Raw genomic sequence first — 17,986 nt, forward strand, 5'->3', positions numbered from 1 at the left:
TTTACACCATGGGACGCGATGTGAATTAGTTGGCTTAAACAGAGGGGGGAATGAGTGGCACAAGAGTAGGAAAAATTTGACGCGTAAATAATTCACTCCCAGCGTTGTGGATGAATTGCCGCGATTGACAATCGCGATAACTTTTTTTCTCGTTTCCCCATCTCAGCCATATTGTTGAATCTTTTTCTGATCTTGCCATACACATGTAACCTATTACCGTACAATTAAGGATATAATTTTCGCACAATCGTCAACAATCTATTGACGATTCGACGCAGCATTCAAGCGTGTTCACTTTTCTTGCCGTTGACCAATTGCGTGTCAATAGCACGTGTACATATATATAATCTGTTTGCGTAATGCGAGCGTGTTTCGTAAAGCGTTCCTTTATGCCTCAGCAACGCACATCTGCTTTGGAGCGGTTTTTATCTCTCTTAACCCGTGCCTTCGTGGATTAAAACGCAGGATGCGGCGTGCGTGACGAAACCATATGAAAAATATGCGGTTTCGTAAAGAATCCCTTTTAAATCATAAAAAAAAAACTAAAACTGTTAAGCTATTTTTATTTTACCAGGTAAGGCGCACACTGAGCTATATAGCTCTTTTTCAGAAGCGACCTGGACACAAATGATAACTCAACGAAGTGGATTATCACATAGAATTTTAAAGCCGGCAAATACTCTCAATAGATGATGTTGAAGAATAAGGAAAACCCAGAGAAAAATCCACGTGACCATGGGGAGAACATGCAAACTCCAAATATACAGGCATCAAGGTCGGGATCGAACTCACGATCTCCTGTATACCAGGCGAGGTAGTTAACATCTCGCCACTGCAACAAGGAGCATAAATCATCACGCGAACTCCGGTCATCCTCGCAGAAGCATTTGGCTAACCCTCGAACAAAGACGGTCACTTCATCGCGCGCTTTCAGACGTGCTTCTCTGGCCGTCAGGGACGCTCTTCCTTCCGATATTAGGAAGCCACTGAAGTTGTGCACTTTTAAATCATCTAAATTGAAAACTAATTTATTTCAGAACTGCTCTTTTATGTTCAGTTTGTTGTCCTTCCCCCGCACTTCCGATTGGCACGGTTGGCTACGTGCGGTGCGAAAGAAGTACAATATACATACATTGTAGCGCTGCTGCTGCTTCTGCATTTACGGCTTGCAGCTGCTGCGATTGCGGGGTCGTGCGAATCTCGCGCTAAACTGATTAAGGGGGGCCGGCTCGCTCCGGCTCGCGCAGCTGGTGAGGGCGAGACACGGGGGATAATCCAGGAGTCAACAGCGGCTCGCTCTCTCTCTGTCTCTCTCGCGAGCGTGCGCACACACAAACGCACGCACACTCGATCTGCTCACGTTTTGGTAAGTCCCGGGGATTAGTTGGCGGCCGAAGCAATCGCTTTGCGAATTTCAAGAATTATGTGGGCGACCGTTTGGTCGGAAGTTGTTTCACTGTTGTTATTGTAGTGATATTAACAATTATAATAATACGATATAAAAGGTAGTGGGGGTGGGTGGTGGTGGGTGAGGAGGAGGGAAGGTAAAGGCGCAGTTCTGCAATTTCCTGCTAATGCCACTTTGCAGAAGGGCCTCCGCTTAGAGGGAGATCTAGAGAGAGCGTGTGTTGGCCTACTCTTCCATGCTGACCAGACGTCTTGGGAGGGGTGGCGGTTACCGCTACTTTACTCCGTCACGCCACCAACTGTGGTGTGCGCATCTAGGACTGCTCGATGGCTAGAGATTTGGGGGCACGTGGACTTTTAAAGAAACCTACCTTCCGTGCTGGGGAGATTGCACCGGCGACTCTTTGTGAATCGAATAGTTAAGTGTGCTAACCAGTACGCAAATTATTTTTTTAAATATGTTTTTTTATTGAGCCAATGTGCGGGGGCCCAGTTACATCACGTTGTGACGCACGTAGACACTGTGAACATAAAACTAAACCGGTTATGAAAAGCAAGGGGAGAGAAAGATGGGGAATGAACCCGCTGCCCCAATACACAACTGATTTGAATAGTTATTGTGATTTATTAGTCTCTAAAAGCCCCATTGTCTCAAGATTTTTAGTTTTTTTCCTGGAGGGCCCTGCATTGGGATGTTCGGATAAGTCGCTTGTTTTGAGGAGTACATTGCACAAATACTCCAGCTAGTATTTCCGTGACATTTTATCGCGCTCACTAACCCATGAACTCCGAAAATACCCATAATGCTCACAGTTTTTTTTTACAGTGGAATAAAATGTTCTCACACCATATGTTCCATTTTTTGTGCTCTTCACTTCCGTTGACTTCTAGTTCACATGGCCTTGTTTCCAAGGGGGGGAAGGGGGGGGGGCAGTGGAATGACATAGCCATCGTTAAACGCGAATCAGAATTTTACCTACGTGACTTTACCGAAAAAACCCAAGAATATGAATCCTTGCAGTCACGAAAGTTTAAAATCTAGAATTAATACCCTCTACGGAGAGGAATTACACCTATCTGTTAGAGTGTTTAACAGACAACGAGCACAGCTTCTCGAGATTATTTTAATTTTTTTACCTATGTGACTTTACCGAAAAAACCCAAGAATACTAATCAGAATGCTTTCGCCTATCGTTTTTTCTGTTGTATATCTCGACGCCTATGCATGCACGCAATCTCGAATATTTGAATATAGAAGGGGGGTGCTAAGCCTTCAGCATAGGGGGGGCTAACCCCCTCCCCCCCGCCCCCGCTCCGGCACCATCGATGCCATACGAGGCTGGTGAACTCGAAAAAAAGTCGGACGACTCGCAATGATCAACTCGCTGCAACCAACTGTCAACAATCAACTTGGGCCAATCGTTGGACGCGCACCCAGATATACATCCACACGCTCATCTGCAGCAGACAGCATCGCTCATGGCTCCAGGGGTTATTGAACGTTTTCAATGTAGTGAGAAGTGGGCTGCAGCGAGGAAGGCCTCTAATCCAGACCTGGGGCTCTTATCCTCAATTAGAAAGTTACATAATCCGGATTTGGCAAAAACACATGCGAATAAATCTCTCTCTGTCTCTCTGTCCGCTTTTCTGTTTATAGCCGCCCAGGCCATGTTCGCAGCTGTGTGATATATTCCGCCATCACTGACCCATAAACAGTTAAAGGTGCAGCCCTGCAATCGTTTGCTCGTGTCACTGCTGGCAGAATGGTGGCTGATCCAAGGGTTGGGTGGTGGGGGCTGGGGGCTGATGGGGGGCGGTTGCTTTCTTCTCCTTGAGACCCTCAAAAGTGGTATTTTTTATATTTACCAGAGAATATACATTCTTTTCTTTTGTTTACCGAAAGACCCAAAGAATATCTTTTGTTGATGCTGAGGCCCTATTTATAAGGCTTTGCATTGGGATTGCTCCCCTTCAAGCTTGGGAAGTTTCTTCTGCCACCTCTGTGGCTGAAGGGCCTCTATTAGAGGCACTTCTTTTTGGCCTCCAGTTCCCACACTGGCCAGACGCCTTGGAAGGGCCTTGGAAGAGGGTGGCAGTACCCACACACGTGACCTGCCCATCGACTAACTGTGCTGAGCACATTTAAAAAAATATTTTTCTGGGTGGACGGAGGCGATGGTGGGCGGGGGTGGGTGCGTGGGGGGGGGGGTATTTAAGAAACTTGTGCCATTGTTTTAACTGCCACGCCGGGAGATCAAAATCGAACCGGCAACTCCCTCGTTTGCAAGTCCAGTGTGCTCACTATTACACAAGGGCAGCGCCACGTCAAAACTGAAAGAGGCGCTCCATTGTTCTGCGAGTTGCTACCGTCTAATTGTTTGTTACTCAATTGTTTTGTAACATTGCGGACGATTATACATTCGTTAAAAAGGCATTAGGGCGGAAGATATACTGCTGGTCGTTATGTAGGAAATTGAGGCCTTTATTTGCGATGTGACACTGATTGGCAATTACGAGCGGTCCCTGGTAATGTGTCCTTGGGGCACTATCACGATAAAATCGGACATGTGCGGGTTTTTGCAGATTTGCCTAATGAAGTTCCTGAACCGCAGCCATTACAGCCACGCCTCAAGTCAATGGGAAAAAAAACACAACATGGTAACACACAATCCTCAAATCAAACCCGATTAAAATCAAAGTTTTACAAAAGGTGGCCAGGTGGCTTAAGAGTTCAGAGCACTGATCTGGCAGAGCTGAGATCCTGGGTTGGAATCCAGGGTTTTCACCTCCCTACAATTAAACCGGCTTCTTGTGTGCAGTGAGGTTTTTTTTTATCTCACCTCGGTCACCAATGACTGCACCAAAAAAAAACCCATCTCATGAAATGTAGTTTTGCACTTTTGGGCTAAATGCCAGCTCTGAGAATAAAATATCTGGTTGACTGTCATGAGACAAACATGACTCTCTCATGTGGCACAGCAGGTGCTAAAGTACTTTACTCTGTGGACCAGACGTCGATTGAAAGGCTCGGAGGTAGTTTTCTGATATCTGCTTCCGTGGGATGTCCTCTTTACACCACGAAGGGTTGCACTGCTCCGCGAGAAATCCGAACGGATTCTTTGGTCTCGCGATGGCGCAAACCGCGATGGACTTGGTCGACAAAAAAATGAAATCGACGACTGTAAACGTTTCTGAAACGGTAGTGATGGCATGGTTGCGTGCGAGGTTAAGTGCGGTGCGATGTTGTACTTTTGGGAAGCGGGCCGGGCGCTGGGGGGGAATTCTTTTGATGTTATATGACCCGGTAATAATACATTATGGCATTCCTTCTTTCCCAAATATGTCGTGTTACACTGATTGTTCACATTTACACATTGGTAAATCAATCCCCCGCCCCCCAACACCGCTCTTATGCTAAAACAGATGAGAGATAACCTCTTGAGATCACTGCACTTTTTACGGAATGAAAAAATAAAGGTAATTAAACGTGCAGAAAAAACATATCCCTGGAATAATAAATCAAGGAAGTAAGAGCCTTGTTATTTATTAATATTCCCGTGAATCTTTTTCTCCCTCCTTTCTGTTTGAGTGGGAGCGCATTTTATATTTGACCTACTTTTTTATTGCTGAATAATGTATGGGCAGAACGCTCGGTTGGATTGCAGACTTATTTGGAGACCCTTTTTTAGATTATTAAAGCCACCATCCAGGGGGCAGCTAGACTGCTTCCAGGATTATGCAAAATAATCTCGATATAATTTCATAAATCTAGGATCGTCATTAAATACTCGTGATTGTGACCCATAGACTCGCACTGAGACCCATAGACGTGCAACTGAGATCCATAGATTCATACAGAGACTCGTAGACGCACACTGCGACCTATAGCTTCACACATAGAACTATAGACAATACATTACCATAGATTTTAGATATCCATATATTTGCAGACTAGAAATTCATAGTCTTTCAAAGAACCCCCCACCCCCCTGCGCTTGACTTACATGGACATAGAGACTCAAACAAAGACCCCCATGCACTTTAAAAAGAGACAGAATTACATCGAGAGCACGGGGCTGTAAGTGGCATGCAATGGTGACATAGCGACCCCACAGACGCAGACTACCGTTGACCTGCATACATATCTTTCATGATTGTGAAACAAAGCTAAAAAAAAATCACAACCCTGTAAAGCAATTAAAAGAATTCTGAGAGATAAGAAAAAAGAATTACACAGGGGGGGGTCACCGTATTCGTTGCACGCGTGACGATGAATTGCCTAGGGGTCGTGACACCGCCCGGTTTACGCGCGTCTCTCACACGGCAGCGTGAATGTGTTTTTTTGTCGCGGCGAATCTTTAACGTAACCGGATGTGGGCCATTTGGGAAACTGCCATCGCCTGTTATGTTTTGCCCACCGCTGTCCCTCAACAGCTGCACCTCTTTGTCTGCACGCAGGCGCGCGCGCGCGTGCTCGCTACTGTGCTGCGTGTGGCTCTCACAGAAGCACGTGGTTCGCTCTCGTGAGAGTGGGGGTTTTATTCACATCTAGATGGAAAACTCATTTTTGTTCTCTATTGAAAACTCATTTCTTTTTTTTTTAGGTTGAGAGCTCATTTCTTTCGGATTGCTTTTCGTGTGTGTGTTAGCTTGTTGTCCTTCCACCGCACCTCCGATTGGCGCGGTTGGCTACGTACGGGGAGAAAGAAGTTCAGCAAACATACACGCGTATAAATTTCAATTTAAAGCTTTCGTGACTGCAGGGATTCATCTTCTTGGTTCTTTCGGTAAAGTCACGTAGAAGGGAATTAATAAAGTAATAAAAATAAAATATCATAAAATAATTCTCACGACTTTCGATTGAAAGCTTTCGTGACTGCAGGGATTCATCTTCTTGGTTCTTTCGGTAAAGTCATCACGTAGAAGGGAAATAATAAAAGAATAAAAATAAAACATTTTTTATTATGTTTTACGTGACTTTGCCGAAAGAACCAAGAAGATACACGCGTATGTTTGTGGCAAGATGTTATCTCCCTCGCCTAGTACGCTTGGAGGTTGTGAGTTCTATCCCGGACCCTTGACGATGCCTGTCGTACATTTGCGTGTTCTTTCTTCATGGTGGTCACGTGGATTTTTTTTCCCGTTCCTCCGGTTTTGTCCATCTTTACATTTCTAAACATGCATTTAGATTATTTGGCAGCTACTATAATTCCCGAATCTGATTATGATGTAAGCCAAATCTAAAATCTGTCATGTTTGGCCAGGTCTCCTCTGAAAAAGAACTAATAGGTCAGTGGGCCTTACCTAATATTAAAACAACATTCAGTGTGTGTGGCGTGAAAATAAAAGCACGAAATTGATTCATCATATCCAAATTTAAATGTCAACCGAATTATTAATATTCTCATTTCCATTCCGATGTGTAAAAACAAAAATGCGGGAAAATCACTTTGGGTGGGCTTCCGCGGATTTCTATTGGCCCCTGGAAGTGGGAATTGCGTTTGGCAAGCCCTGGGACTGTGACCATCTGTTGTGTTCGCAGCTTTTCAATATTTACTTTGGATTCAGCTGCACCCGTGATCCGTTTCCTTTTAATAAAATAATCATGTTCTGCCGTGCCTGGGCGGCAGTGAATATGCAGTTGCAGTATCCACCTTTACGCATGTGACATATCTAATAAACACAATGGTGCAGCACGCATGTGCATGCACATCTGCATTCTGGTGCCATATTTATCGCTTTTAAATAATGAATGCTCAATTAAAAAAATGTGTGGGGAAGCTGCACGATGGTATGTTTGTTCGCGCACTGCACCTGCAAGCCAGACATTGGCGGTTCGACTCGATCGCCCGGCCGTGGCGATTGAAACAGCGGTGCAAGCTTCTCAAATCGCCCCTCCCTCCCCATCACCGCCTCTGTCCACCCAGCAGTATACACGGATATACTGCGCCACAGTCGATGGATGGGTCGCGTGTGGTGGGGTAAAGTGTGGGTGCTCACGCCTCTTCGAAGACGAGAGGGGGCTCTCTAGAACGAGGCCCTCTTGCCAGCGGGGGCGTAAGCGAGCAATCGCAGGCCTGCAATTTTACCACCTTAATGGCTCAGTGAGTTAAGGTTTTGTGTCAGATGACTGAGCTGGCAATGCCGAATTCTTTAATTATGAATGTGGGTTTTCAGCCAGCGGTGATGGAAATTCATGTCAAGGGTTACAGCGAGTCAATTTTATCAGCCCGGTCAACAAAGGTTGCACCAAAAAAAAACATTTAAATGTTTTATATTTTATTTTATTCGGTATATTTCCTGGTCCGAAGATTTAAAAAATATAATTGCGCATTCACTATGGGAACCTCATTTGCCAGTAAAAATATGATAATTGGTTCTTTACCCTTCTATCTGGCAACAAAACTGACAGCTTTTTACAAGGAGTCATGTTTGCATAGACCGCAATACCTGCAGTCATAATACAAACAAAAGAACATAACTCTGATAATGTGCACTGTCCTTAAAGTCAATCAACTTTAAGGACAGTGCACATTATCAGAGTTATGTTTTTTTGTTTGTATTATGACTGCAGGTATTGCGGTCTATGCAAACATGACTCCTTGTAAAAAGGTGTCAGTTGTGTTGCCAGATAGAAGGGTAAAGAACCAATTATCATAATTGCGCATTGTTTTTTATTCTGCCATGTAATGAACGTCAGGGCATATGAGATATTGAATGTTGGATGAGAGGCAATTTAATAGACCTCAAAAGTAGTTCTCTGATATCACCATCCACGAGTCCGTTCACTAACGTGCACTGATGTTACACTGCTCCGTCCAAGTTCCGCATCAAAACGTCTTCATCTCGCGGTTTGACAGCGACACGCATCGCAAATTGAAGTATAATTAGGTAAAATGGCGTTTTAAAGAAATTAAATCGACAAAGATCTATTCAATGAAAGCGTAACTCTGTGAACTGTTGTGATATGGTGCAATGTCAATCTTGATTTGAAGCTTTCGTGACTGCAAGACTTTTAAAGGCGGCTGATCCGAACAATGGCAGCAGCATGTGCAGCTCATAATTTACATTTATTTTTAAACGGTGCCCTGGAGGGACCGCTCCTGATTGCGGTTGTTATCTTGTGTCTCCACAGCTGGATCCCAAGGGCGTCCCAGAAAAGGACTGGCAGGAGACGGTCATATCCATGAACGAGGTCAGTCGGTCTTTACGACCCCCGGCTCAGAGCCAGAGGAAACACATGGGAGGCTTGCACGTCGGTTCTGCTGGCCGTGATTTCATTAGCAACTGCCGCAACATTATTTGCAATTGGCCAGGTAGCTCGGAGGTCAGAGTTCTGAGCCAGCATGGCTGAGGTCCTGGGTTTTATTCGGGGCTTTAGTCACCTGCGATTTAAACCGGGCATACGTGTGTAGCAGCGACTCGATGGTGGAAACACTCACCAGAGGCTGCACAAAAAAAGCCAACATTAAGCTGTGGTGTTTCACTGAATGTGACCAATTTCCAGGTTTGAACAGTTAAGCATTGCTTTGCGTGTCGCTCAACGTACGCCAATCTCAATCTATATAGAGATGAAAGAAATAGGACCACTTGAATAGTTCTTTGCTGAAGAGGTTCTGTGAAAATATCCTGCACAGCCATTCTCGGTTACACAGGGTTGCACTGCTCCGAGATTTTCAAATGGATTTTATGTCTTAGGACGTGATGCCCAAGCACACCACGAATAGCATTGGTAAAAACGGGAGCAAATAACGTCACAAACCAATTTAGCCGGATGGCGATGCGGCCTTCATTTGTAAGGTCCATGGGTTCAAATCCAAGCGGAGGCGGTCAACTCAGCCCATCATCCCTCCAGGGTAAATAAATTAAATCCCACTGCTTGCAAGGAGAGACTACGGTGGTTGTCCTCCTGAGGAACAGCTCCCTGCCATAGGATTGTGGAGTTTACACCGGCCGACTCGACCGCGAGCGGAGATGAGTTGCACCCCGGCACTATTTTGCGCGTGGGAATGCAGGCTGACTTTCTCGGCGGCAGTGAAAGTTCATTTATAGAAACGATGTTTTCTGTAGATACCGAAATAAGTCGGAGGTGAATGAGAAACACATGCCTGCACTCTTAGAGCTTGCCATGAATAATGCGGTTTAACATGTGCAGTGGCTCTACGAAGCAGCAGTACTTTGCTCTCCACGTGTTCCATACTAACAACTGCACTGTCATACGATAAACAGTCTCTCAACTCTTAACCACTCCATATGTGTAACGAAGAAGGGCCATTGACCCGAAATGACGCCTATTATATATACTCACATTTGTATGGCCGCAGTGTTGTTCACGAATATGTTTTTTTTTAAAGTACCGTGTCATATGAACACATGCGTTGCGATAAGACAATGCGGCATGTTAACAACTGCACTGTTGTAACAGGCACTGCTGTTATCGTTAGTTACAAAAAACTAAAATTGGTGTTTCCCGGGCCCTGTCAACGCCAAGTTGTGAGAACAAAGAATCCATTTGGAAATCTCACTCATCAGCATGGTGCCCGAGCGTGGCTCCTCGTATTATCATCAGCAGGCATGTTCAATCCACTGCTGGATTAAGTCTTATCGATGCCATCACCAGCACCTGCACATGTGCCGATTTCTTCACTCCATCTCCTTGGTGGACGTTCTGTCACACGTGTTCCAGCTCGCCTCATTACTGTACTATACCGTCACCTGATTCGCACGGTTGGCTACGTACAAACATACTTCTACTAAAAATCTTGATTTAAAGCTTTCGTGACTGCAGGGATTCATATTCTTGGTTCTTTCGGTAAAGTCACGGAGAAGGGAAATAATTATTATTTTTTCAAATTTTCTTTCTGTGGATTTCACACCTGATGATGATTGCTTGTGTTGCAGTCGAAACGTCGTGAGAATTTGTATTGTTTTATATTAATATTATTTTATTATTTCCCTTCTACGTGACTTTACTGAAAGAACCAAGAATATACTTCTACTATTTACAGGGTGGAGCGGTAGCGCAGCAGTTAGCACGCTGCGCTATTGAACTCCGCCACCTGAGTTTGATTTCTGGCCCACGAGAAGCATCGATGATTTCTTAACCGCACTGACCTGGTGAAGTATGATCAAACCAACCCATGTGACTGACACGGTATATGGCGAGGCCTAATTCTAGATTTGAAGCTTTCGTGACTGCAAGGATTCATACTGTTAGGTTTTTTCGGTAAAGTCACGTAGGTACAAATTTAAAATTTAAATAATAGAAATAATTTTCGATTTAAAGCTTTCGTGACTGCAGGGATTCATCTTCTTGGTTCTTTCGGTAAAGTCACGTAGAAGGGAAGTAATAAAATAATAAAAATAAAACATAATAAAACAATTCTCACGACGTTTCGGCCACAACGCAAGCAGCCATCCTCAGGCGAAGAATGAAACACCCCAAGCTTGGAGCGTATATTTAAGCTGGGTTAGAGGGGGGGGAGGTGGGAAGAAGAGCGCCTAAACAAAATAATTTGCATATCAAGAGGAATTCAGCATATGGAAAATGCGTAGGAGGTGGGCGGGGGGGGTTCCAAATCAATACTATGCCCGTGCATTATGCAGGATTAGCAGCATCAAAGGGGGGGGGGAAGGGGGGGAGCATTAACAAAGGAAAGGAATGTTAATAGTATGTATCTGTAGTTACTAAACAACCACGTAAAAAACTACAGTATAAACTGCATGACAAACTAAAGTATAAACTACATAGCATCATCAGTAAACTTACTATACTCTACAATAAGCTGAGTTACTAACAGTAAGTAATACATGAAAAATTCTACGTTGTAAAAAATTATATAATATGCTTCCATCTAAACTTTATTCTCTTACATCACACGCGTCTATACCGTACTATATACTTCCATAGGCAAAACCAACATTAAATTACATACTGTATTGCTATAAACCACCCTATACCTTATACATTTTTAATATAACACTATGTATTATTCTACCCACCCTAATGTGTATCAAAATGGTTTATTACGTCCTTCCAGTGATTGCTAAGCCAGAATCCATCTTCTCGGTTAAAATTGTCTCTGTGTTTGTAAATGTGGATCGCCTCATGTACGAATCTCTCATGATAGCCAGATGGCTTGCAGAGAACCTCTGTCTTGGAGAAGTCAATGTCATGTGAGCCCACTGAGTTGTAACAGTGATCTGCCACGGCTGAGGTGTTTGTCCTACAGTGTTTCAGGTCAGCTTTATGTTCACGGATGCGGTCCGAGACATGTCGTTTGGTTTCCCCAATGTAACTGCTACCACAGAGGCAACTTAGTTTGTAGACACCAGGGTACTGTATGTCTGGAACCACATCTTTTACAGAAGGTACCAGATCACGGATTTTATGTACTGTGTTGAATCGGACCTGGATCTTGTGTTTAATCAGGATTTTGGAGATCTTTTTTGTGACCCCAGCAATGTAGGGTAAGGTGATGGTCTTGAAAGGCTCCTCAACAGGATCCTTCTTGGTGGTTGGAGTGATGGCTTTGCGGATTGTGTAGTCGGAGTAACCATTAGCCTTAAGAGCTTGGCGTACGTGTTTGAGTTCACTGGAAATGTGTTCATGGTCGGAGATGCATTGGGCTCTATGATATAGAGTCTTGATGAGGGAATTCTTCTGGGATGGATGGTGGTGGGAATCCGGTTTTAGATAAGCATCCGTGTGGGTGGCTTTCCTGTAGACAGAGTGGCTCATTGAACCATCAGGTCTCCTTTTGATTAGGACATCCAAAAAGGGTAGCTTGCCATCATTTTCGACTTCCATGGTGAATCTGATGGCTGGGTGTATGGAATTGATATGGTCGAGAAATTGGTCTAGAGCAGGCCGGCCATGTGGCCAGATGACAAAAGTGTCGTCTACGTACCTCTTTTTTGTCCGAAATCCTACGGCCTTTCACTGGAAAAACCACCTCTGCAGTACTAAACTCTACTGACCTGGTATCAACAATCAAGGGGATTGCCCTGTCCCCAGACGACCTGCTTGTCAGTTTTGATGTGGTTTCCTTGTTCACCAAGGTGCCTGTGCCTGACACCATCGCAATCATTGAAGACTTGGTTCATCAAGGACTGAATGCTGGGGTACCCCCCCTGGTGAGACACTGCTTAACCAATACATACTTCACCTGGAATGGAACCTTCTACAAGCAAATTGAGGGCACCCCAATGGGCTCCCCCTTATCTCCGGTTGTAGCCAACATCTTCATGGAGAAATTTGAGACGGACGCCATCCAGACTGCCACTCTACGCCCGACCTTATGGAAGAGGTACGTAGACGACACTTTTGTCATCTGGCCACATGGCCGGCCTGCTCTAGACCAATTTCTCGACCATATCAATTCCATACACCCAGCCATCAGATTCACCATGGAAGTCGAAAATGATGGCAAGCTACCCTTTTTGGATGTCCTAATCAAAAGGAGACCTGATGGTTCAATGAGCCACTCTGTCTACAGGAAAGCCACCCACACGGATGCTTATCTAAAACCGGATTCCCACCACCATCCATCCCAGAAGAATTCCCTCATCAAGACTCTATATCATAGAGCCCAATGCATCTCCGACCATGAACACATTTCCAGTGAACTCAAACACGTACGCCAAGCTCTTAAGGCTAATGGTTACTCCGACTACACAATCCGCAAAGCCATCACTCCAACCACCAAGAAGGATCCTGTTGAGGAGCCTTTCAAGACCATCACCTTACCCTACATTGCTGGGGTCACAAAAAAGATCTCCAAAATCCTGATTAAACACAAGATCCAGGTCCGATTCAACACAGTACATAAAATCCGTGATCTGGTACCTTCTGTAAAAGATGTGGTTCCAGACATACAGTACCCTGGTGTCTACAAACTAAGTTGCCTCTGTGGTAGCAGTTACATTGGGGAAACCAAACGACATGTCTCGGACCGCATCCGTGAACATAAAGCTGACCTGAAACACTGTAGGACAAACACCTCAGCCGTGGCAGATCACTGTTACAACTCAGTGGGCTCACATGACATTGACTTCTCCAAGACAGAGGTTCTCTGCAAGCCATCTGGCTATCATGAGAGATTCGTACATGAGGCGATCCACATTTACAAACACAGAGACAATTTTAACCGAGAAGATGGATTCTGGCTTAGCAATCACTGGAAGGACGTAATAAACCATTTTGATACACATTAGGGTGGGTAGAATAATACATAGTGTTATATTAAAAATGTATAAGGTATAGGGTGGTTTATAGCAATACAGTATGTAATTTAATGTTGGTTTTGCCTATGGAAGTATATAGTACGGTATAGACGCGTGTGATGTAAGAGAATAAAGTTTAGATGGAAGCATATTATATAATTTTTTACAACGTAGAATTTTTCATGTATTACTTACTGTTAGTAACTCAGCTTATTGTAGAGTATAGTAAGTTTACTGATGATGCTATGTAGTTTATACTTTAGTTTGTCATGCAGTTTATACTGTAGTTTTTTACGTGGTTGTTTAGTAACTACAGATACATACTATTAACATTCCTTTCCTTTGTTAATGCTCCCCCCCTTCCCCCCCCCCTTTGATGCTGCTAATCCTGCATAATGCACGGGCATAGTATTGATTTGGAACCCCCCCCGCCCACCTCCTACGCATTTTCCATATGCTGAATTCCTCTTGATATGCAAATTATTTTGTTTAGGCGCTCTTCTTCCCACCTCCCCCCCCTCTAACCCAGCTTAAATATACGCTCCAAGCTTGGGGTGTTTCATTCTTCGCCTGAGGATGGCTGCTTGCGTTGTGGCCGAAACGTCGTGAGAATTGTTTTATTATGTTTTATTTTTATTATTTTATTACTTCCCTTCTACGTGACTTTACCGAAAGAACCAAGAAGAAAAATAGAAATAATAATAGAAATAAAATTATACATCACGACGTTTCGGAGGCAACACAAGTCTCCGTCATCAGGTGGGACCGTCACAGCTAAATTTACTGTAATCCAGCAGTGGATTGACAAAGGTCTGTAAATTATCACGGAAAGAAGCTTGATTTAAGCACACCTCCTTTATAAGCACAGATCTGATGCGAGCAAATCATGCTCGCATTACCCTGGTGCGAGCAAGGAAAAAGACGACTTTTGATGCAAGTGCACTCTCCGTGCAAGGATGCTGGGTCTTGCTCCCAACGGTGTACTTGTGTGCAGCTTGTACTGTATTCGGAAAACTTACAATGTCACCTTAATTATTCAAGGCCATCCTTTTTTGCGAGAGCGATTTTCTGCGCACGTAAGCTGGAAGTTACTTCGTTGCTTTGAGGTTAATTATCATAGCCGGCGCATAATTTCATCGCGTTCCGAATATAATCCCCTCTTTCACGGTGCAGTGAGCTGATGTGCGAGTTTACGCCCCTGGCTGCCAGTCGCCATGCTCACCGTAAAGAGGGCTGACAAACAGATAGTGATGGATGCAAATTGGATTCATTGCACCTTTGACTCGGCGCGCAAAGGAAGCCGTTTTGAAAGCGGTAAACATCGGACGAGGTCGCCCACTTCTCGCCGCTTTCATTTCACAAGCGGGAATTGGAGAGCTTCTCTTGTCCAAGCGATTGGGTAAATGCATGCGTAGAACAGGATTCTGGCCTGTGCCTCCCACGTATGAATAAAACAAATATGTTTAGTCCATTGGCGTATTTATTTGCTCCCCAGACCCAATATTATGAATCGGCGAGGTTTGTTTTAAGTAAGGAAACTCTGAAATGGTTTTGACCTTTTGGAACCCGTCAGCAGTCAGGCTTGTTAAAAGTATGCTGCTGGCTTGCCAGGCGTAATTGGCAAGAGCACTCCATCTGAGGTGATAGGTTAGACCGTTCGCTGTTATGCTGGGGGTTTATTTTGGGATAGATCGCATAAACAAATTACAAATACTGACTATTCCGTGCAAAAAGGAAGAGGCTTTCAGGCTCTTCCCTAACATGAATAATCATGGAACGTAACATCGCATTTTTCTGTTTTGTTTTATTATATTAAACCATTCTGTTTGATGATTGAAAAAGGTTCCACCACAGAGTTGTTCAGTTGCCCGCTTGTCAGCAATGGTATTCGAGTTAATTTTGTTTAACGAAGTGAGAACTCTTAAGAGACCAGGATGTAGCCTCATTTGCAAGAGAAAAACCGGAGGACCCAGAGAAAAATTCATGCGAACACAGGGAGAACATGCAAACTCCAAATATACAGACGTTAGGGTCGGGATCGAACCCACCACCTCCTGTATGCAAGGCGAGGGAGTTAACATCTCGACACTGTGGTGGCACGGCATACGTCCGCGTTGTATAAATACACGTGTGCCTCGCGTTGAACTCCCGACACCATGGTACACATCGAGCATGAACCACCTGGCTGCAGTGTCGTCAGTATCGCCTCGTTCCCATCGCCAGCGTGCCATGTCTGGAAAGCAGGAAATAAACAGAGCTTGCAGGATAAATGGGCAGTCTAAAGAGGAGGGTTTTCAAGACAGACTTTAATATATCTCACGATTTTTTTTTTTTGCAAAGGCCCCATGCTAGCACGTGGTTGACCCCGAAGAGCCTGGTTTTCCCAGCTGCCCCCCCCCCCCCCCGTGATTGCTTCAGGTGGCCAGGTCACTCAGGGGTCAGAGTGCTGAGCCGGTGTCGCTGACATCCTGGGTTCAAACCCAGGTTTCAGTCACCCGTGATTAATCCAGGTTCTCAAAGGTTATACTTGGGAACCTGGGCTGGTGGACTCAGCCTGGCGAGCAATGGCTGTGAAAAAGCCATCGAATTATATCGGGGTTTTTCACTCGATTTGGCTGAATTCCAGCTCTGAGAATAAAAGAGATACATTTGACCAATGTATGGATTTAAATGCCGCTGGAATGGTTCAGTGAAGTAGTTTTGCGAGGTACATTTTCGTGGGCCCGTTCACTAAAACATAGGGTTGCACCGCTGTGTAAAGATTTACGAATGGAATGTGAAGTCTCGTTACATGACAGCGGTAGCACAACTGGTGTGAAAGAAAAAACCTTCAACCCCCCCCCCCCCGCGTCCTCCGAGCTCCCTTTTTTACCGGAACTACTCACCTAGAACTCAGAATGAGCTGTGGCATTGGGGATCGACGCAAAAGCAAAACTCGTGGACCACGGCACCAGGTGCTTCGTTGAACTTTCAAACCGTGTTAGCGTTAAAAACACACAAGCTGCCAAAATGAATAAAAACTTTAGAAAACGGATAGGCTCCAACTTAAATTAGTCTAACCTGACCCCCATGCCTACATAAAACCTATAGTAATAGGTTTTTACCCTTTCAATTGGTACAAAAACTGACACCTTTGACACCTAAAGGAGGTCTCATAGTACATAAAACCTCTATACTATCACTTCTTGACCTCCGCCCTCTGGCCCGTCGAAACGTAAAAAACCCGTCAATATTCCCAACGATCGTTAGAAATTTTTTTCAGGATCGCGAGAGGTGGCGGTCGCATGGGGAAGCCTTCCATCCAGCAGTGGAATGACCATGGCCAACGATGATGATGAATGTGATTGTTGTTTTGTTTCCCACAGATCGAGGTGAAGCTGTCAATGAAGTTCACGAGCCGGGAGTACAGTCTGAAAAGGATGCCCTCTCGCAAACAGACCGGCGTCTTCGGGGTTAAAATCAGCATCGTCACCAAGTGAGTGCCCTCAATAATAATACTTTAATTTCATATCGCTCCATTCATGCCAACGGCATCCCACAAATGCTGTACTTGCCCAAGCGTGGCTCTCTCGCAACGCACATCAGCGGGGTCTGGGCCTCAACTGGGCCTTCATGGAAATAACGGGGTGTTCTTAACCATTTACTGTTCGGAGACGTCTGCAAGTTTGCATGGAGGGTCGTCCCGTTTACGGCTGAATCTCAGAACGCGCAAAAGGTTCAGCTTTAACCTTTATTTAGAGAGGCGTAGCGCCGTTTATTTTTGAAGACATTGCACTCACCGCAAAGAACTGTAGCGGCACGACTGCACTGTACAAAAGCCGACGCCAAACTTTGCCGCACACCCTCCTGCATGGCCTTGTGGGAGCCTCGGTTCCGATGAAGTCTTTTATGTATACGTCATCAACCGGAAGAAAAACTCATGACATACGTGTACGTCATCGGAACGGGAAAGGCTTAAGAAGATTCATATATATCGGAGCGCCCGCACCTCTGAATTTGCTCGGGATTACTGGACGGGGGCCTCTGTTATCCAGTAGTTGCCGCCCCACGCCATAGCAATCATACGGCAACCATAAAAGTAGAGTGCAAACTTCGGACGTTGCTTCACTGCTTACCATGCAGCCTCTCGGTGACCTATAGCAACCCGATGTGCATGGTGGTCGCCTGAGCGCTGTCCAGGCTCGCACACCATGCTTAGCTTCCGAGATGTGATGAGGCTCGACGCATTGCAGGTTATTTGGTAAAAGTAAGATGGATAAATAGATGACATTTAATTAAAGCCAGGTGAGGGCCCATTGAAAATAAGCGACTTTTATTTAACCGCACGCATCATTTCTATTTTTCTGTTTACTTT

At 44.8% G+C, this 17,986-nt stretch overlaps 1 protein-coding gene across 2 annotated transcripts in view; it reads left to right on the forward strand.

Annotated features, from left to right (window-relative positions):
* Positions 1-17,986, forward strand: part of LOC144730968 (breakpoint cluster region protein-like) — a 126,689-nt gene that overhangs the window by 88,167 nt on the left and 20,536 nt on the right. For both annotated transcript variants that reach the window (XM_078611863.1, XM_078611864.1), the window contains 2 exons: positions 8,543-8,602; positions 16,998-17,107. In XM_078611863.1, the coding sequence (XP_078467989.1) occupies positions 8,543-8,602; positions 16,998-17,107 (170 nt within the window). The remainder of the gene's footprint in view (positions 1-8,542; positions 8,603-16,997; positions 17,108-17,986) is intronic.

The sequence above is a fragment of the Lampetra planeri genome, chromosome 37, assembly GCF_965212315.1.
Source record: "Lampetra planeri chromosome 37, kcLamPlan1.2.h2, whole genome shotgun sequence".
Classification (NCBI taxonomy): domain Eukaryota; kingdom Metazoa; phylum Chordata; class Hyperoartia; order Petromyzontiformes; family Petromyzontidae; genus Lampetra; species Lampetra planeri.